Source organism: Mobula hypostoma, chromosome 17 (assembly GCF_963921235.1).
Source record: "Mobula hypostoma chromosome 17, sMobHyp1.1, whole genome shotgun sequence".
In the NCBI taxonomy this organism is placed as follows: domain Eukaryota; kingdom Metazoa; phylum Chordata; class Chondrichthyes; order Myliobatiformes; family Myliobatidae; genus Mobula; species Mobula hypostoma.
The window spans coordinates 40,357,114-40,379,502 of record NC_086113.1 but is presented as its reverse complement, the minus strand read 5'-3'; the positions used below and the strand labels follow the sequence as shown (position 1 = coordinate 40,379,502).

Here is a 22,389-nt window from a genome sequence, read left to right as displayed (position 1 = left end):
AACTGAAGATGAGTATGAGCCAGGTGTGAAACTTTGCATTGGATTCCAGTAGTAAATCACCGTCACTTTGTGTATACCAGATGCACAAGTATACGAATCACATCATATAATTTGATCAACATACATCAAAGTTGCTGGTGAATGCAGCAGGCCAAGCAGCATCTATAGGAAGAGGTGCAGTCGACGTTTCAGGCCGAGACCCTTCGTCAGGACTAACTTGATTTGATCACTATTTCCCTTCCAGTCAACACACTGTCATCGCCACCATCTAGTATTCACTAGTATCTGCATTCCTAGCATTTAGTACACATCAGTATGTAAGTTACCACCATTAAGCATAATACACTATTAAGAACACTAGATATGAATCACAAGCAACAAACAAGACACTGGAGGAACTTAAGTTTTGTAACTCCAAAACCCAAAAACTAATTGAAAGGAAAACAAAAGAGCCAGGAATGCGAGGTCTAACTTCATATTTACATTAAGCTGGGTGCGCAGATAAGACATGTGGTGGAATGGCATGTGCAGTCACTTATTTTTACGTATAACCCATAATGAATTATTGAAATGAACAAGAATGCTTAATCAAACAATATATTTACAATATCACTCAAATATTACTGAAATATTAAATACACAACAGAACTCAGTGAGTCAGGTAACATACATGGAAGGAAATGGAGGGATGTTTTGGGTTCATTGATACAGATGAAGGGTCTCAACCCAAAATGTCATTTGTTCATTTCCCTCCACAAATGCTGCCTGACATCTGAGTTCCTCAAGCATTTGTTTGTTTTCTCATATTCCAGCATCGACAGACTGTTGCATCTCCATAAGTGGCCATCATCCAGTGTACACCATAGAGTGTGTACCAATATATAATCACCAGCACCCAGAGTAAACCAGACAGTGCACACCAGAATATGAGTTCACCAGTCCCTAAAATACTTTATACTTTATGCTTTATTGTCACCAAACAATTGATACCAGAACGTACAATCAACACAGGGATATTTGATTCTGCGCTTCACACTCCCTGGATTACAAATATTAAATATTAAAGATATTAAAATAGTTAAATATTAGTAAATATTAAAAATTTAAATTATAAATCATAAATAGAAAATAGAAAAATGGGAAGTAAGGTAGCGCAAAAAAAACCAAGAGGCAGGTCCGGATATTTGGAGGGTACGGCCCAGATCCAGATCAGGATCCATTCAGCAGTCTTATCACAGTTGGAAAGAAACTGTTCCCAAATCTGGCCGTACGAGTCTTCAAGCTCCTGAACCTTCTCCCGGAGGGAAGAGGGACGAAAAGTTTGTTGGCTGGGTGGGTCATGTCCTTGATTATCCTGGCAGCACTGCTCTGACAGCGTGTGGTGTAAAGTGAGTCCATGGACGGAAGATTGGTTTGTCTGATGTGCTGCGCCGTGTTCACGATCTTCTGCAGCTTCTTTCGGTCTTGGACAGGACAACTTCCATACCAGGTTGTGATGCACCCTAGAAGAATGCTTTCTACAGTGCATCTATAAAACTTAGTGAGGGTTTTAGGGGACAGTCCAAATTTCTTTAGTTTTCTCAGGAAGTAAAGGCGCTGGTGGGCCTTCTTAGCATTGAACTCTGCTTGGTTGGACCAAGTCAGGTCATATGTGATATTGACCACAAGGAACTTAAAGCTTTTGACCTGTTCCACTTGCACACCACCGATGTAAATTGGGTCGTGCGGTCCGCTACCATACACCATATAATGGGCACCAATATATCACCATTAGCCGATGTTCAGAAGTGAACATTGCACACCAATTCTCCAACATTCAGTACACACCATTCAGACCGTGTAATGTTAGCACACAAAGTGTGGCAGAGAGGAACACGAGGAGGCTAGTAGCATTCCGACAAAAAGATGTGTTTATTCATCTTGTTCATAGCATCAGCTGTTGCGTATTGTAAGGTCATATCCAACACTGAGACTGTCCTATCAATATATTTGCCTTACTTCCCCCACACTTGCCTTAATAAGTTTAATACCACATACATCAGCACCAAACAACGCACATCAGAGTGCATTAAAAACCACACAGCGCATCCTAACATATGCTTACAGCAGCCACGAAGTAAGGAAAGCATTGTGCTGTTGTTATATTATCCTTGAAATGAGCCAAACCAGACCAGAATATGCACTCTCTCTACCATCACTGCATGCTAACCATGTGTGTATTATCTTCAGGAAGTGCTGCAGCACATTGCCAACACTTTTTTGGCAACACTTCCCTAATCTACAATATCCATGTTCAAGAACAAAATGGGAAACAGGTACGTAGGAATACTGCCATCACCAATTTACATTTGAACGTATATATTAGGAGCAGAAATAGGCCAACAGCATCCAAACCCACTGCAAAATTCAATAAAACCAGGGCTGATCTGACTGTAACTATAATATAGTCAATATAGTAATATTTGAATAATATTGTCTGATTAAGCATTTTTGATTGTTTACATAATTCTTTATGGGTTATATGTACAAAGTACGTGAATGGCATACGTCATCACATCACCACTACATACTGTATATGCGTGTCTCACTAAAGTAAAATGAAGAAGACACATTCATCCTAGGCTCTATGTTTTTCTTTCAATTAGTTTCTAGATTTACAAAACAGAACTGTAACTTCAATTTTACTCCTCCGTTTAACTCAGGAATCTATCTACTTCTGCCTTAAAAAATATTCAAAGACACTGCTTTGGCTGCCTGTGCTGTGTCTACAATGTTTTCCTGTAGTGAATTCCAGACTCCCACCAGTCACCATTTTTCCTTCATCTCTCATTTAATCCTTCCACCATTTACTTCAAGTCTTCCCCTAGCTGTTGACTCTTCTGCTTAGAGAAAACCTTTATCTTTCATTGGCTAAATAAACAATGAGGGTTCTCCTGCAGAAAACCAGGAACAATACTGATATTGTTTATCTTTACTTTGAATACAGTACCTGGTGTATCTTCTCCACCCTGTCGTATCTTTACTGTCACAAGAGGAATTTGATCTACTATACACCACCATTAACCAGAAACCTGCTTTCTGTTAATTAATGTCAGTTCCTTGTACCTTGCCTGTCTCTGTTTCTGTAGACTGACATGATGCACCAGAGCGTGTATGACTTCATCCATGTCGATGATCGACAGGAGTTCCAGAGGCAGCTACACTGGGCTATGAATCCACCACAGCAGATGTCTGGGCATGATCCTTCAGGCCAGGGAACTAATAGTGAGTATATCCAAACTATTTCCTTCTCGTAGTGTACAGTCGAGTACAATGGGCATCCCTTGGATTTTATAGTCACATTAAAATAGTAGTTTGTGATTGCATGACTACGTGATGCGTTTATTCTTCATAGCACATCTTGACAAGCATATAGATTTCTAGATTATTTCAGCTGACATTAAGAGTCCATAGAAAGAATGGGATGGAATCAAGTGTAGTTCAATGTCATCTCAGGCTTGAAGTTCTTCATTAGGAGGCCCACTGAATGTGATGAGTTACTGTGACATATATTTTCCCTGATACTCATTTGCATTGGCTTTGCATGGAAAGAAGATGTCCAACGGTCAGTTGATTCCCTATTGCTCATTTTGCCACCTCACTCAGTCAAATTAGCATGCAGTGGTAGGGTTATGTTTTAATCTGTTAATTTTGAAGGCTGGTACAAAGACTTTGCCTACAAAGTACAGGCAGATTAAATGCAGTATTGATTACCTTGATTAGTGTTTGGGAACGGGAGGAGATGAGGTGTGGTAGATGATGAAGGTAAAAACCTGCAACTTCTTTGGGACTTAAAAAATATATTTCTTACAGAGCATTTTGGATATTCTAGAGTATTCAGGTATTAATTCAAACAAGAACCAGGTTTCATTTCATATTGTAAATGTAAATAAGTTCAGGAAGCTTGCAATTAGCCTTCAGTTTTTAGTGAATTCCAAGCAGTAAATTGAAGTTAAAAGCACAAGCTCCTCCACAGACTAAGAGACTCCATATGCAATAGCCAAGTGTTCAGACAATGGGGTTGTGTTAATTGGCTTGCTTTAAACCAGGCAACATTGCTAAGTTATTTGCACCATTGTGACAGTTCAAGCTAGCAGACCAGATGGATGTTATTACTTAGCATATCAGACATGGTCACCGGTATAGGCAATTAATAATTTTTGTGTATTTATCAGACAGTCCTGACAACTTTAATTTTGGGTGTCTGGGACTTCTGTTCCCCGAAGCTTTTAGACTATTTTTGTGAATTATTTTGTGACAAAGGTGATTGAACATTCAGAGGCATCTGTCACTGTAGATATATAATTCAAAGAAGCACTGTCAACCCAGAATATTGAAGGAGATGATGTCATTATAACTATTGAAATTGTATTGCATCACCAACTGTATCTTTGATCTTAAGAGTGTAAAAATGTGATATACCTTTGGGATTGTGAGCCTTTACCAAGACTGTCTCCAGAATGATGCCTGCTTATTATAATGACTGAAGTCTTCTATTTCACCAGCTTCAGTGCCTCTCTAGTGAATTCAATCACATTCTCAACAATATTAAGGGTCATTTTGGCTCAGTTGATCTTATATCTAGGTCAGGAGATCTTGAGTTCAAACGCCACTTCAGGACATGCAACCTAAATCTAAACGGACACCTCATTATAGCATTTTATGAATACTGCTTAGTGGAGGCTCTAGGCTTCTGATGGATTATTAAATTGGAATTGTACCTGAGTATAAAGCTGGATGTTAAAGATCCTACAGGTCTAATTGAAATGGACCGGAGGGAATTGTTACTCTAACTTTCTTCCCTCAAGATGAATTGCATTCACTGCATGCAAAATAGTTGCTGTTCAGTCAAAAGTGACTGTGACTCATTTGACAGAAGACATTTTGGGATGTTCTGAAAGGCTGACAATGCACTACATAAAATTAAAATATGCGAATGAGCTGATAGTTCCTGTTGTTGAGCTTATTGCTTTATTGCTTAAAATTTCAGAAGCATTAAAAACACAAAAGAATGTGTTTAAGGTAAGAAAGAGCAAGGCATTTTAAAGCACACCTGTAGGAATAGGCTTTTTACTGAGATAATGATTGAATGCTGGCAGAGGAGGTGGTGGAATCAAATACAATTACTACATTGAGGAGGCATTTAGACAGATTTAGACGAGGCACAGAAGGACAGAATCTCAATAAGGAAGCGGAATTAATGTAAAGAGGTAAAAGGGCCAATATTAATGTGATGGGCCAAAGAGCCTGATTTTGTGCTTTCCGTGCGAGTTGTGTAATAGTGCTTTTGTCCAATTTTAGGTGAAGAGTATCTGAGTTCTTTCAAAGTTTACGACCCAAAACTTCTGCCACCGGAATTTTCTCCATTCCTAAACCGTTATTTTGTCATCCGAGTCCGTTGCCTACTGGACAGCACTTCAGGATTCCTGGTAGGTAAACAGCTGAGGATGAATTGCAAGAGAAGGAAAGTCCTCCAACAAATGAATTCAGATAGAAATGGTGAAATTAATATTGAGAGCCTGCAATAGATGCTGTGATGGAGAGTTTTCAGTTGCATGTGTCAGATTCATCGCAGATCCATCTGAAGCCTCACAAACCAAATATAATTGCACAAAGGAGCCCTTTTCCCTACATTAAATTATTGCTTGAAAAAATATAATAAATCCAAAATTGCAATTCTTCGAACCACAGATCATCTTTTGTTTATTTAACAGCAATTAGATTTTGTAGCTTTTATAAAACTGTTCCTTCCCACTGCCACCACACCTCCCACAGAGTTAGTATTGGGAGTGCAACATTTTCACCAGCACTGCAGCTCTGGTCTATCTGTGATAGTGATGTTGCTTAAGGTTAACTGATTAATGGTTGGGGAAGGTGTGCATCATACAATATGCATGCTGCTGAATAGATTTTGCAGAGTACTTCCAACTTATATCAACAAGTAATAACCATTGAGGTGACACAGCAGGGTAGCAGTTGGCATAATGTCTTACAGCAGCCAGCTGACGATCGGGATTTGTAAGGAGCTTGTACATTCTCCCTGTGACTATGTGGGTTTGCACCAGGTGCTCCAGATTCCTCCTTTATTCCAAAGACACACGAGTTAGGGCAGAAAGTTGAGGGTAAGCTATGTCAAAAGCGTGGTGACAATTTTGGACGGCCCAGCATAGTCCTCACTGATTTGATATGATGCAAACAAAGGATTTCATTGTATGCCTTGGCATATATGTGACAAATAAACACTAATTCTTCTGATCTTTGAAATCTTTACTGCTAGCTCAGAAGCCCAGCAATGGTAATGAAACGTTGGTGAAGGATATCGCTTGGACGTTAAAGCAAACTGTACTGCACAGACATAAGCTGTTCAGTTCAGCTCATACATACACATGTATGTTCTCCTCATGGGCCTCATCTTCTCCCTTCTTAATCACGATGATGTCCCATTCCTTTCCAACAATTAGCCTCTCTGTAAGTACATTAATGATCTTTGCCTCAGGTAACCACATGGATTACTCGAGGCAAGGTTCATTAATTAACTTATGAGGAGGCTCCACATTATAACCAGGTGGCAGAAAACTCTTGTGGAGATAGTATTAAATTGGCAGCATATAACACTTCCTCTATCCACTTTCATGAAATGTCCTAGTTTGATAGAGCAGTGATTTTCTATCTAATTATTTTAGGACTTTTGATACTTGCTAGCAAATTTTTCCAGTTTTTCTTCAACATAATTCGCTCTCCTATGCACCTCTTACACTTGCATCTTGCCATCTTCACTCTCTTTGGTTCTTCCTCCAGCCTCAACTTCACTCTCCTCTCTCCACTGTCCTCCTTGTAGGTCACCTATTGTTTGATTATATCATAAATGGTCTGTATATTATTTTTACCTTCCTGCTGTACTTCCACAGTCCTTGATGTTTTCATTCAATAAAATCTGTTGACCTCAATTTTGAAAAACACAGTTGTCCCAGCACCTTTCTGGAAAAGAGAGTTCAAGAGGTCCACTAACTTTTGCATGAAGAAGCCCTTCTTCACCTCATTACTCACCAACCCAACTATAATTTTCAATTTTGCCCTCACCCTTTGACTTCCATTATCAGAGGTAGCTTCTTCATTCATTGACAGTTCACAGGCACAATGCTCTCCACCATCACAGACATCTCCAAGAGGTAGTTCCTCAAGAAGGCATCATCCATCGGATTGAACGTTCACCATCTACAACATGCCCTCTTCCAAATACTGCTATCAGGGTGAAGGTAGAGACCCTTGAAGACACAAGTTCAATGAATTAGGAACAACTTTTTCCTCTCTGCCATCAGGTTTCTGAATGGTTGATTAACTGATGAACACTACCTCATCGTTAACAACAGGAATTCTGCAGATGCTAGAAATTCAAGCAACACACATAAAGGTTGCTGGTGAACGCAGCAGGCCAGGCAGCATCTCTAGGAAGAGGTGCAGTCCTGACGAAGGGTCTCGGCCTGAAACGTCGACTGCACCTCTTCCTAGAGATGCTGCCTGGCCTGCTACATTCACCAGCAACTTTTATGTGTGTTACTACCTCATCGTTCCTCTTTTTTGTAACTTACAGTGATTTTGTGTCTTTACACTGTTCTGCTGCCACAAAATAAATGGTTCACATCATATGACGGTGATAATAAATCTGATTCTGATTCTTTTTTCTATCTACCAATCAATTTTTTTCAACATTTCTGTTCAATCATCTTTAATTTTCTTCTTCCAAGAGACTACATGCCTAGATTCCTCTTAATTTACTTGTTATTAGATTTCATGGTTTGTATAAGACCATAAGCTATAGCAGGAAAATTAGGCCATTTGGTCCCTCGAGTCTGTTCCACCATTTTATCATGGTTCATTAACATTTTTCAATTATTTCCTTCCTTCACCACTCCATCTGCCCACCGCCCCTCCTCACAACAGACGATGCAGTTCCAAGGCAGACTAAAGTACCTCCAGGGCCAGAGGAAGAAAGATAAGTCTGGCGCTGCCCTTCCACCACAGCTGGGCCTGTTTTGTATTGCCGTGCCTCTGTTGCTCCCATCCATCGGTGAGATGAAGCTGAAAAGCTTGCTCCTGAAGACCAAACACAGGCTTGACCTCAGCCCCATGACACTCGGTGCAAAGTAAGTAACAAAGTCCCAGTCAAATGGAAATGGCTACCTGAAAGAGCGGTGGAACTAGATTCACATGTAATTTTCAAAAGGGCGTTAGACATACATAAGAAAAGGGAAAGGTTTCAGGCTTTTGCGAGAAATCCACAGAAGTGGGACTCATTGGGTAGCTATTTCAAAGAACTAGTGCAAACCTGGTTAACTAATTGACCTGATAAGTCAATAATTCTATGAAGTAGATTTTAGTTAATAAAGTAAGTATCTCAGAACAGAAATTGTGTTCGATGTTTTTGAACACTTAGATGGGTCTAATAGGAATAGTTGGTTTGCAGACACGCACACAATGCAGGTAACTCGGCTGCATGTGTAAATATACTTGATATCTGCCACTACTCGTTTAATAAAGAAATAAAACAACACTGTGGGCACCACAGTAGCATAGTTGTTAGCACAACACTATTACGGCTTGAGGCGTCGGAGTTCAGAGTTCAATTCCAATATTGCATGTCCACGCTGTGGAATACATGGGTTTTCTCCCACAGTCCCAGGACAGACTGGGTAAGTTAACTGGTCATTGTGATGGGGTTAGGGTTAATCAGGGTTGTCGCAGGTCGCTGGGGTGTCAGGTCTCGAAAGGCCAGAAGGAACTACTCTGTGCTGTATCACTAAGTAATAATTCTAATCTGAAAAGCACTTCAGTTTTATCTTAACATTTTACAAGAAGATCCACAAAAAGGCTTAGGTCCACGTGAATCTGGTGTGCAATTAGCAGAGTTAACCAGGGTACAGTTATGTTGTGATTACATAACTAAACTAAACACAAAATACTCTGCAGATGCTGGGGTCAAAGCAACACTCACAACGCACTGGAGGAACTCAGCAGGTTGGGCAGCATCCGTGGAAACGATCAGTCAACATTTTGGGCCGGAACCCTCTGTCAGGACTGAAGAGGGAAGGGGCAGAGGCCCTATAAAGAAGGTGGGGGGAGGGTGGGAAGGAGAAAGCTGGTAGGTTCCAGGTGAAAAACCAGTAAGGGGAAAGATAAAGGGGTGGGGGATAACTAAACTAGTAATCTGAGAATATGCAGACACAACAGTTGGATTCATATGGGAAGTGCTGTCCCTCATGGAAGGATTGTTTAGGCCCCTGACTAGTGGTGAGGGAGAAGAAGTGGAGGCAAGCATAACACTTAGTTGCAATACAGGCACTTAATTTTGCACAGCTGTAATACGGTATTTAGTGTGGTTGAGGGAGGAACAGCACCTCATATTTTGTCATGGTAGTTTCCAACCTGACAACAGCAACACCGGTTTCTCTAATTTCCAGTAACCTGTTCCTTCTAACACCCACCCTTTTGTTTTTCATTATTCATCTGGCCCTTTTACCTCTTCTCTTTCCTCTCCCCTGCTCTTACAATCTGCCCATCACCCACGATTTCCTACTTTTTGTTTTCCACCTCTTTCCCCTTTATTCCACAGTCTACTGTCCCCTCCTATCAGATTCCATGTTGTTCAGCCCTTTCCATCTTCCACCTATCACCTCCTAGCTTCTGACATCATTCCCAATTGCCCCCACCTACCTACTTTCCCCCTTCACCTGGATACACCTATCTCCAACCAGTTCGTGCTCTTCCCCTCCCCCAACCGTATTATTCTGTCATCTACCCACTTTCTTTCCAGTCCTGAAGGTTCTTGTCCTAAAATGTCAACTCCTCATTTCCCTCCATTGATGCCATCTGACCTGCTGAGTTCCTCCAGCATTTCGTGTGTGTTGATCTGGAGAACATTAATTCACATTATATGAGAACCATTTGAGTCTCTGAGTTTAGTTTGATAAAATCTGAAGCAAAGAGCTGAAGGCAATAAAAAGTTTTGTCTCAGAATCTGTTCGAGCACAGGCATTCTACAAAAGGTTCTAAGGTCCCCTTTATCAGGATGCCCAGGCGTTGGGCTTTGGAGGCCCTTTTCAGATGGAAGCTGAAGCCCAGTGACACCTTTGCTGATCTCAGCTTTTCTTATTTTCAGATATTTTTAAAGTAAATTTGAATACTCAGAATAGTGTGTTTGAATTTAAATGACTGCTGTCTGGATTATTGACCCAAGCCTCAGAACCACATACTCAGTAGTATAAACACAACATATTGCTAACGAAATTCTTTGGATAGAGCAATCAAAAATATAACGAACACAATAGTTATAATAGTTCCTGCATCAGAACACTTGCTGAGAGATTGGAGGTCACTCTCAGTGTATATAGTATGATCACCCACTTGAATGTTTTGAAAGGATTGGGCAATATTGCATTAAAATTTGCAAACTAATTTATAGGCTCACAAACATCATATTACTGCTGCAGTGAACTCCAAGGAGGTGGTCAGACTTTAAGGAGCCTCTCTCCATGGCAGCCTCAGAGCCATGAAGAAAAACGTTGCCAGAGAGGTGAGGGAAAGCACAGACAGGTGGAAATAGGAAGCATGCAGTGATCCAGTCTTGTGCAATGAGTGGCTCCGCATTCTCTTAGAGTTTACCGGCCAGTCTGACGGGCATTGCAGCAAACTGCACTAGAGATGCATTGTATGGAACTGTTGCAATTATCACATGGACACAATGATCCTGCTCCATGTCAGCACTGAAAAGGGAGTCCGTGAATTAACTAGGAACCCTTCCATCTAGTCTCTTTGCACGTCTCCATCATTTTGTTCCTTTTAGGATAATTAATTTTTTAAAAAGCTGTAGGTAGTATTCTTCAGCACTAATTCAGCTTACAAAGTGCAGAATGGCTGCTGTACAATACTGTGCCCTGAAGCTTCATGACAGCCACAGAACAATGTTTGCTCCTCAGAGGGAATCGTGCAAGGCAGCACCTGGGCCAATTTCCCAAGGTGAGCTAATTGACCTGGAAGTGATTGCTGGTGGGAACTACTGAGAACAAAAGGGCACTTATGCACACAATGTACAGATAAAAACGCAGACAAATTGGTCCAATTTCTAGTTTGTGAAGAGTTGCTGCTACTGGAATAACATTTTCCCCATTCCTTCTCCTCCTAACATCCCACCCCAACCCTCTCCCCTACCATCAGCTGGCTCAATATTAACATGGAAGTTAATATTGAAGGTTGTTTTTCAAGGATTTGGTAAAGGTTGGGCAACACCGGCTGGCCCCCTGACCAATTAAGATACCACCTTCACCTCATTTTTTTCTTGAATCCCTACCCATGACTATCTTCACACTTCTTCTTCCTCACGCTCACTTATCACCATGAGAATTACTGGGACTGATTCATGGCCTGTTCAGGCTCATCTCACAGGTTACGGCAAGCTGTGTGCCTAGGTTGTGGGGAGTGGGAAGGGCAGACAATATGATACTGAATAATGGTACGTGTCTAAGTATTTCCTGCCTGTTGAACAACTTAGTGGCTGCTTTCTAAAGAATCCCTGCATCTTCCTGGCTTTTCCTGCTCAAATATGATTTATTGTCCTGTGGGCTAAAGAATCACAGGAGAAATTTTTCTTGTTAAAATTGTGACAGGTAAAAGCAAAGTCAGCATTTTCTTTTGGCAGAGGATCCAAACACATAACATGACCTTGTCTGTTCACAGATGATGCCAAGGTCAGTGTTTCAAGCCTAATATGCTATTCTTCAGCCCATTGTTCCTAATTCCAAGTTCCCTACTTCCTTGTCATGTCAAACTATTTTAAAGGAACATTTTTCACAAGCAAATGTACAAAGATCAACATCACCATCTGCTGTTGACAACCAGAACTCTACAAATGTAAAACATGCATTACAGCAAAAATGAAATACTACGCAAGCCAACAATTACTCTGCTCAGAGATATTTTGTACACTTTCCTTATAGGCAGCAAAAGCTTAAGTAAAACGGTGCCACCTGGATTTTGCCCTTGTTTCTTGTCATTTCCTGCTAAACCTTACTCATGCCAAACCAAAGCAGTTGGGAATCTAAAATGAAAAGAGGAAATACTGAGCAGGCCAGCAATATCTGTAAAGGAATGTCCTTGCTTCTGACACATCAGTGATTTTCATTGTACTGCAGTTGCTAGGGGCCCTAAACCCTAGTTTCAGAGACAGCTCTTTGCTGCTTTAAGATGCTCTCTGAAAACATGTTTCACAAAACTTATGCTCATCTCTCATAATGTCTCCTTCTTTTGACTAGTTATTCTTCTTTCATCTGGCTTTCACCAGAATTCTTCTTTCACTCGTAGAGTAAGCACTTTAATTTTATAGCAACACAGAAAATGCCAGAGAATCCCAGCAGGTCAGGCAGCATCGATGGAGAGGAATAAAGAGTCGATGTTTCGGACCAAGTCTCTTCTTCAGGACTGGGAGGGAAGAGGGAACAACCCACAGTACTAAGGTGGGGGGGGGGGAGGTGTACAAACTCACGGGTGATAGGGGAATCCAGGTGAGGGGAAAAGTGGGAGGGTGGGTGAGGGGAATAAAGTGAGAAGCTGGGAGAAGATGTGAAAATGGTAAAGGGCTGAATAAGTAGGTATCTGATAGGAGAGCAGTGTGGACCATTGAGAAAGGGAAGGAGGAGGGGCACCAGAGGGAGGTGATGTGCAGAAGAGCAGACAAGCAGGGATAAATTGAAAAAGAGATAAGGGGGAGGGTGGATAAGTTAGTGTGTTAGAGAAATCAATGTCCAGACAGGATATGTGGTGTTGCTCCTCCAAGTTGAGAGTTACCTTATTGTGACAGTAGAGGAGGCCGTGGACTGACACATTGGAATGGGATTGGGAATGGGAATGGGAAGTAGAATTAAAATGGGTGGTCACCAGGAAATCCTACTTGTTGTAGCAGACAGAGCGAAAGTGCATGACGAAGTGGTCCCCCGATCTACGATGCATCTTAACGATGTAGAGGAGGCCTCACTGGGAGCACCAGGTATATTAAATGACCCTGACAGACTTCTGAGCATATCACAAAGACATCTACTTCATGTTTATGACTGATTTTTTAGAATTGACTTAAGGGTGCTGTATAAATGGAGGTTGTTTAAGTCTGAAAGAGTTTAATATTTTGCAGCATTCACACTACATCCAGTGAACTTTCAGCCGATGTTCATTGTTCATTTGTGAGCCTGACTTTACAGAGTACCTTCCACAAAGCTAGGGGGCTACGGAACCTGTACACAAGGGAGTATGAAATGCCTGATATGAAATTGGGATGTCTGAATCTCATGGAGTGTCAAGAGGTGGAGGAATTGACTACTATTCGTCAGGAACTAAAGATCTTGAACTTCATGTCCCTTGGAGACAGTGTTTTATTAAGTGGAAAGGGTTAGTGCTCATCTTGGAAGATCTGTATCCATGATTACAGAGATTCAGGACCCCAACTCACCCTCTTCACCCAAGAAAACAAAACTGATTTTTGAAGTACAGACTATTTTCAATGGCGTTTTCATTTGGCTATAATCTGTTAAAATAAAAAAGAAAGTATTTCAAGCACCACTTCAGCTATTGAAGAGCAGTGCTCAGAACTGAACACACAGTCAAATGCAGTCTAAGCAGAGAAATGCATAGCTCCAAAGTAACTTGTATCCATTTGTGATGTGACCAGGGGCAAAGCAATTGCAGGATGGTCAGACACAGAGCACCGAACAAGATCTGGCTGCCATTATTTCCACTTTACGGATGTGCTGTGCCGTGCGGAGAATCAAATCCGAAGTAAGTTTGCCCCTAAACCTCCATGAATCCCTTCCTCTAAAAGGCATGCCCTAGAACCTGCCTCTTTGACCGAGCTCTTGGACATTAGTTCCTCAAGCACTTTTGAAATATTTCTATGACGATCCCTTCAGCAAAGCACCTTGAATAATGCACTATTTTAAAAATGCTGTATCAGTTGTCATTGTCAAGGTAAATTTCTGCTTCACCCTCTACCAAACAAACATTTTCCAAGTTGTTATGTACAAGAATGCGGAACAGAATGACAGAGATTGTGTTTGTTTCAAAATGTTCATGTTCCCACAGTGATGAACACTGGAGAAAATGGCCTCACGGTCTTCAGAGTGCTCACTAAAGAAGGTCAATGGGTTTGGTTCCAAGCTAATGGCCATCTGCCCTATAGGAACAAGTCTGCAGAATATGCCACAGTGCCTCAAGAGGAATTCAAGTAAGCTAGCAACTTATTAATAGTGTTTCTTTTGGAATTGTTCCTAAGTCATAATACCTCTTTAACTCTATATGGTGTTTGAACAAGCAAGAAAAACGTCAAAAGAAGGTAAAAAGGGCACAGATGTTCTTCATATCTGATTATTTATTCTCTTGATCACGTGGTCAAAGGATTTATTTTTAATTCTTGGGCAGTCTATGGTTTTGCCCAGTTGTTTCTGGATGTATCAGAAATGACCTGACTTGGTCCAACCAAGCAGAGTTCACTGACAAGAAGGCCCACCAGTTCCTTTACTTCTTGAGAAAACTAAACAAATTTGGCCTGTCCCCTAAAACCCTCATTAATTTTTATAGATGCACCGTAGAAAGCATTCTTCTAGGGTGCATTACAACCTGGTATGGAAGTTGTCCTGTCCAAGACCGAAAGAAGCTGCAGAAGATCGTGAACATGGCACAGCACATCACACAAACCAATCTTCCGTCCGTGGACTCACTTTACACCGCACGCTGTTGGAGCAATGCTGCCAGGATAATCAAGGACACGACCCACCCAGCCAACACACTTTTCATCCCTCTTCCCTCCGGGAGAAGGCTCAGGAGCATGAAGACTCGTACGACCAGATTTGGGAACAGCTTCTTTCCAACTATGATAAGACTGCTGAACGGATCCTGACCCGGATCTGGGCCATACCCTCCAAATATCCGGACCTGCCTCTTGGTTTTTTTGCACTACCTTGCTTTCCGTTTTTCTATTTATGATTTATAATTTAAATTTTTAATATTTACTGTTTTTACTATTTTTAATATTTAATATTTGTAATCCAGGGAGTGTGAAGCGCAGAATCAAATATCGCTATGATGATTGTACGTTCTAGTATCAATTGTTTGGCAACAATAAAGTATAAAGTATAAAGTATATGTAACCTAATCTGCAATTAGTTGTACATGTAGCTTCTCAAATCCATCTGTATTTCACCTGGATCTCCACATTTTAATCCCTCCATTTAAATGAATGTCATCCCAACACGAGAGAAACAGTTCTATTCAAGGAAAATATTGATTGTAATTGTGATTGTCAATCAGTCTGAGTCCTTTGACATGTTTGACCACACCATTTGCTATGTCAGCACCAATTTACACCTTGATAGGACTACCTTCTAACCTATCTAGTCAAAGTCAGTGAATCACCACCAATGGCTTCTCCTCACACACCATACAGGTGGGCCAAAGGGGCGATTTCTCTGCTGTACCCCTGAAGGCTTATGCTTCTTAAACCCTACCATTAAGGTCAATCTTCTAGCCATGTGCTTTCCTTGTGTAGATCAGCAGCAGTTTTCCTTTTCATAATCCCTCTGTGATCACCCTGGGACATATTTATTCTACTAAAGATGTTGTTATCAGTTTTGTAACACTACACTACCTAGAGGGATTTAGCAGGTTTAAATATTCATGTAATTCAACGTTAATGAGGTGCTACTAACTTATTTATTGACTTGTGTGTTCATGCATTGACAAGGTGTGGAACAGTAAACCGAACAACTTCTAGCCCAGAAATGTATCACTTCTAAGATACTCGAACAAGCAAGTCTAAAACTGACATTAATGAAATTGGTTAATAGTTGTGGCTACCTTGGCCAATGTTGGTGAACGCTGGTTTTAAAATCAAATATTTAAAACATTTGGGAACTGTACTTGAAAACTTGTTTGTAGCACAGCAGCACGTTGTGTGCATACTATACTTATGATTCTGATTTCCTGCAGGGACACAGAGAGATCCAAGGAAGAGCATCTAAGGAACCAATCAAGCATTGACCAATCAGGCAGCACCAATGGGTTTGTGTACAGCAACTGCAATGATATATCTTTGCAATTAAAGCCACTATATGACCAGGCACCAATGAAAGAAGGGAGAGAAGAGAAATATGAGCCTGTTAAAAGTGATGGTGGTGTTAGCCAGAACGAACCCCTTAATTTTTGCACATCATTTCCAAAATCTGCAAAGGTTTCAATTGCAGATGACCTATGGGTATCAGAATACAGCAGAGGTCTATCAAATCTGCAGCCTCTGAAACCCATGGGGAGAACAAACAATGATCCTGGGCGACTGGCTAAAGGCTTCTGTGGCAGAAGTAGACTGCTTTCTGAGCCTCAGCTCAGGGATAAATCACAGGCCTCAAGCTTTCAAAACCTAGTCCAGAACTTCCGGGCTGTTGGAGAGAAGGTGCAGCAGAGACAGCTGTTTGGCCTGCAATCTACTAACCTGGAGAGCTACCAAGCTGAAAGCTGCAAATCGGAAGATGTTACACCAATGTGCAGTCCCATTATTCAAAAGTCAAGGGATTTTCCCATGGAGTACTGTAATAGTGCAGATTTGTTCCATGGGGTGCAGATCAAAAGTGAGTACAACATGGAACAGCACAATGGACTAGGAGGGACTATGGAATCTCCAAGTCATCTCTGGGTTGACAGTGAAATGGGAAAAAAGATGGTGGTGAACCTTCCAGGACAGCAGCAATTGAAGAGTGATCCCAACACACTAGAGCAGTTGTCACCCTGTGAGAAACTGAAGACTCTCTTGCCAAGTCCATTGTGTGGAGCCAGCACGGCTAAAGGCAGTTGCTTGTGGATGGTGGGCAGTGCTTGCAACCACAGTAGGCCTTCAAAGCAAGGAATGGACATGGTTCACTTCAATCCACAAAGAGCCACGCATCCCTGTTGCTCTCACAGTGATCAACCCACAGACTGTTTGCAAGCACAAAACTTTCCTCGCCATACTATCCAGGATAAGGGCCCAGGACAGGATGAATATAAAGTGCCACTGCAGTTCAAAAGTCATGATCTGATTCACACAGTCATCAAACAAGAGCCCTTACCTTCTCCTCCTTGGTCTTGTGATAATCTGCATAACATACAGGCAGGCTTGCAGAAAAATATGCCCAGTTGTTTGATCAATTCGTTGAGTCAAAAGATCACACAAAATGCATACTTGTAATTTTTTTAAACAGAAGAAATCATTGTGCATATTTTAAAAGTGCTTGGTTTATAGATTGTGGTCCTAAAGTCAGATATGTCACTCCATTGTTTATTTTTTAAATTTATCAGAGAATTTTATTATAAATATTGCTTAAGATAATATTGCATGTGAAAGTTCAGTCTTGGAACACACAGGAATCATTGAAATGTTCAGCATTTTTAAGCTTGGTTTTGTTTAAGGGAGATACAGTCAGAATAACAAGAACTTGCCTTAAATTGAAAGCAATCACAGAAATATTATCAGACAGAATTTGATGTTGAACTACATGTTAGAGCAGCATGACCAATGCTTAAAAAGCGTCTTAAAAAAAGGACAGTGGGGCAGAAAAAAATAGGAAGGTAATTCCAGAGGTTTGGACCTAACTTCTAAGGATAAAGCCACTAGTGAAAATACAATGCAATCCAGTCAGGTTAAAAAATATTCAGTTCCAGCTCTTATCCTTGAGATGGAAGATCAGTGCTCTACTAATAATATCTTGTCCCAAAATCCATACATTAAGGTTTATGTCTGTCAGTCTGAAACAGTGTTAAATTTTTACAATCTTAACTGATCTAGTTTAATCATGAGCATGGATTTCCAGCACATGATAACAAAACTGCAGTCAGAATAGAATAGCTGGACTTTACTCCAGATTGACAAAACTGTAATTATCTGGGTATTGCTCCACAAATCCAGCACTGATCAGGAATTGTACCGTAAGCCTACTTATCTCTATTAAACATTTAGTTGTTATAATGTAAAAATGGCTCAGTGTACACGATCTGCAGAAAGCTTTCCATTCCTTCAAACTGACTGAGGGAGATTAGTTATCTTGCTTTGGGATAATTTCCTCCATTAGAAGGTACTAACCATATACAAGTTCTTGCTAAAATCAGTGCATTGGACAGTTTGGGGATGAGTTGCAGCAACCTATTGGATTTCTGAAGGCAAGAGATTGGGGCTGAGAGGGAAAATGGATCAGCCATAATGAAATGGCAGGGAAGACTCGACGGACCAAGTGGCCTAATTCTGCTCCTGTATCTTTTGGTCTTATGGATTACATCGAGCTGGTATGCAGGATCACAGTATCCATCTATACATTAATGTTATTACTGGAGTAATAACATTACTAGAGTGGTAATTCAAATGCATGAGTTCAAATTACCAGAAATAGTGATCATGAAATGATCAAGTTATCATAAAAACTCACCTGGTTCTCTAACGAACTTAAGGGGAAAGTCCTACAGAACTGTCCTGTTCTGGTCTGTGTGTTACTCTTAATCCTGCTCGGAGAGTGGCTTTGTTTACCACATCTCATAACACACAGGATGATCCAAAATTGGCATCCAATGCCATCCAAATACTATGTGTTCCTGCAACATTACTCTTTTTCTATGTAGGATTTCAGCAATAATTTGCATTTAAATAGCACTTTAAATTCCCCGGTAAGACAAGTAAAATTTATCATGGGAAAGTAATCCTTTCCAATTATCCGACATCAGCATAAAATAGAAGGACCATATTCTATCAATTGATTAATATCTTAATGCAATTTTCATATATATATACCACACAGATTTGAATGTCAGTATTATTTTTAACAATAAATATTGAGGCAATAATGAAGTTGGGTTTTGTTCTTAAGTAATATTTTGTTCATTGAAATGCAGCAAGATTGATTACATTTCATAAAAAGTAAAAAGGTACACTTTTTATTCATTATGGAGATCTCACCGTGGTATTTCAATCCAACTTCCTCACAAAGATTAATCTAGGGCCTGATTTTGCAGCCATAATAATTGGAAAACTATTGGTGCTTGTTTCAGTTATACCTTGAAATTAATACGGTGGGTTTCCACACATGTGTAACTGAACATGGGAATCCTGAAACAGATATCCATAATTCAGCATTTCTTCACAGGCTGGAGCTTTGAGCAGCTTTGGCAAATGGAATCCAAAGGAAATAGATTGAATTGCTAAGAAATCCAGATTCTTATAAACCAGTTTCAGTAAGAATACTAAGGCTTATGTAAACGGGGATGAGGTCGACAATCAGCCATGACTTTATAGAATGAAGATACAGGCTTAATATCTGACTCCAGCTTCTATCACTAACATTCTTATATTATTAAATATTACACTTATTTGCATGATACCTAAATGAGTGTTTAATAGCATTCTAAACAATATTTACTACTCACTGAGTTTTTTTCGCCAAAACACGAAACACATTTTATGGATGTGGATTGTAATTTCCTCAGGGAAAAAAATATCAAAATATGGTGAACTTTGGTTAAATTAGTTTTGAATATTTAATTTATTATATTTTAGCTTTTACTTTAACATAAGTGTATATTTTAATCTTTATTTTGCACACTGCTGAATGTTTAAAATATTAGCTTAAAATAGGTTTTTTCTATCTGGTTAGGTGTTTCTGAGAATTCAGTTTGACTTTGTGTCTGATAGAAACAGAAGTTTGTTGAGAGTACTTCCATGCCTTTGAGGTCATTAGATATATACAGAGGTTATTACATTACTTCTTTACTAACTGCAGAATTTGGGCCATAATTTTCCTCATTTATTTTCAGTACCTTCCCATTGTTTCCTGGACATTGACTTTTGCATAAATTTTTCGTCACAATGCAAAAAGAATTCACTTTTCTTCCATCAACTATATCTAGTACTAAAATAAATGTTGAGAATAATCTTTGATTCAATGTTTACTGACAGAGGTTTGCCATCAAAGTTGCTGCTCATTTCTCATAACTAAGTGTAAACACAGCAATAATGTATAGAAAGTGCTTATTTATTTACAACATCATTTAGATTAAACATATGTATTATCCTTAATACTGTGTTTTTGTTTGCTTTCTATAGAAACAAAAAATGGTGTTGGGTTGATTTGATTGAAATGAGCACTTGCAAGTCAAGTACTGGCTGCTTCAATAATGTGCCTGAAGGGAAACTTCATAAAAGTACTTACTGCTGCAGGATAGAGATGTTTGGCAGTTCATCAACTATGATTAAAGTTTTATTCCATGCCAGTTCCCCTCTTCTCTTTTATAGAGTGCAGTATTTTTGCACTAAAATGTACCAGTTGCTATTACTTTAGAGATTATTGCAGTGGATGTATCAGATCCTTTGCAAATTTTTAATCATATTTTATGTTCAGCTACTGTTTGATGTAGAGTTCTATGTACTAAACTGAGATGAAGGTTAGTTTCCAGCATAATCAGGGACAATAAAAGGAAGTTATATCATGCATGCCTTCTGCTGTTATGATATTTTGATTATGGATTTTTATACCTATATCTTTTAATGGAAATGGTCTGTGTTAATCAAGGCCTTCTCTGTGCACTCAGATGAAAAGATCCTGTGAAATAATTGCAAAGAATATCAGAGAATTTTGTCCCTCAAGCTCACTGAAGAAACTGCTGATCTCATTATTTTCACATTGTAGGCTGCGAGAGTTTGCAGTGCTGAGATTACCACACATCTTATGGTAGAACAGTGACAACAGATCATAAATAAATCTTCAAACTTCCTAAGATATTGAAAAAAATTTGAAAATTTGTTTCATCCTTTATCAATGTAAGCTTATTATGTTCTATATTGTCCCAATCTTTGTGGCCTTTCAATTCCACTTATAAATGTGGATTTATAGAACTTATTGAGAATATAAGATACCCACGCAAATTAAATATTTTTAATTTTGAATTTTAAGGATATATGCAACTGTTATTTTACAGATGCTCATGGAGATTATTTTCCACTGAAAATATTTTGGAGCATCTGTGTAAAAGAGTTTACAATATTAATCTCATTATCTCTTTACTTGGAATTAAGAAAAGAATATTTGCCTTAATTTTTTTACTGATAATGTGGATTTACCAAGAAATACATATAGAACAGTTCAGTTTTTTAATAATCAAATATCCTCTAGAGTGAAGGGTTGTTATGTTTTTGCCATACTGGAGTAATTAATTATTACTTTGTAGCAACAAAACGTTGAAAATTGTAGTATAAAAATACCTGGAATAAAAAATGTACATATTTTATCAAAACCTTTGCAATCGCTTCTATCAATGCAATTAATACATGCCGGCACACAGCAATAAAATAGTGAAAGTACACAAAAAAATGAGAATAAAATATGTGTCCGCACTCTTTAAAACCATTCTGTAGTATTGAATGTTGCAGTCATGGCAAAGACGTACTCGAAAAGAATGCAATTTGTATATTTTAAATGAGAAACAAGTAATGGAAATGTGCAATTTTCTTCACTATATTAATTCACTGGATTAATCAGACCCAACAATTTGAGTGTCCAGGAAATATGGCAATAAGCATACAAGCAGAACGAAGTAAGTTAAACTGAACTGATTATCATAAAACAAGCAACACCAATAAACCACACAACATACTACAGAGCAAGTCACTCAGGTTGTTGACTTCATGATTCTTAGTCAACACTTGATTGTTGCTGCTGCTGGGGAACTCTGATTTCTGAACTTGCTTGGGAAACTACCCCTGGATTCTCGGCATCGACCACAATTTCTGGCCCCGACTGAAGTCCAAAATAAATCTCGAAAAGCAGGTCAATATATACACAAGGTTCACAAACACAGTCATCAAGAGACAGACAAACTCTTTGATCTATTGTTCTTATTCCTTTACGTCTGGACTCAACATTCTTCAGGCTTAAAGTTTACACTTAATAATAAAGCCCGAATCCAGACAGACATTAGCATTTTAATGCTTAGTTGTTTTTATTTTGTTCACTCATGTCCGGACACACTATATTCATTGGGCTTTCAAAGTACATTAAATTTTACAGATAAACAATAACCACAAGAAGGAATCTGGCTATCAGCAAACGTTCTACAGACATTAACAGACTTCACATGCTGCGAGTTTCGGAAAGAGTTAAGTTGTCATTGACCTGACAGACAGTCATTCAATGTTTTACAAAATCTAATATGCATGCTATGTTCACCCAAAAGAGAGGAGGATACAGGGAGCATTTACGAAAAGTCAATATATTCTGTTTAGGAAAGGATGTTAAAGGATCTGAA

At 39.4% G+C, this 22,389-nt stretch overlaps 1 protein-coding gene across 13 annotated transcripts in view; it reads left to right on the top strand.

The window, feature by feature from the left end:
- LOC134357955 (aryl hydrocarbon receptor-like) overlaps window positions 1-21,351 on the top strand; it is a 196,967-nt gene extending 175,616 nt beyond the window's left edge. For 12 of the 13 annotated variants that reach the window (XM_063069766.1, XM_063069769.1, XM_063069763.1 and 9 more), the window contains 6 exons: window positions 3,129-3,264; window positions 5,341-5,468; window positions 7,981-8,183; window positions 13,751-13,857; window positions 14,161-14,302; window positions 16,063-20,331. In XM_063069766.1, coding sequence (XP_062925836.1) covers window positions 3,129-3,264; window positions 5,341-5,468; window positions 7,981-8,183; window positions 13,751-13,857; window positions 14,161-14,302; window positions 16,063-17,293 — 1,947 coding nt within the window. In that variant the 3' untranslated portion in view covers window positions 17,294-20,331. Of the gene's footprint in view, window positions 1-3,128; window positions 3,265-5,340; window positions 5,469-7,980; window positions 8,184-13,750; window positions 13,858-14,160; window positions 14,303-16,062 lie in introns of all 13 variants that reach the window. The other variant, XM_063069776.1, reaches the window with a different exon arrangement.
- Window positions 21,352-22,389: the final 1,038 nt, after the last annotated feature.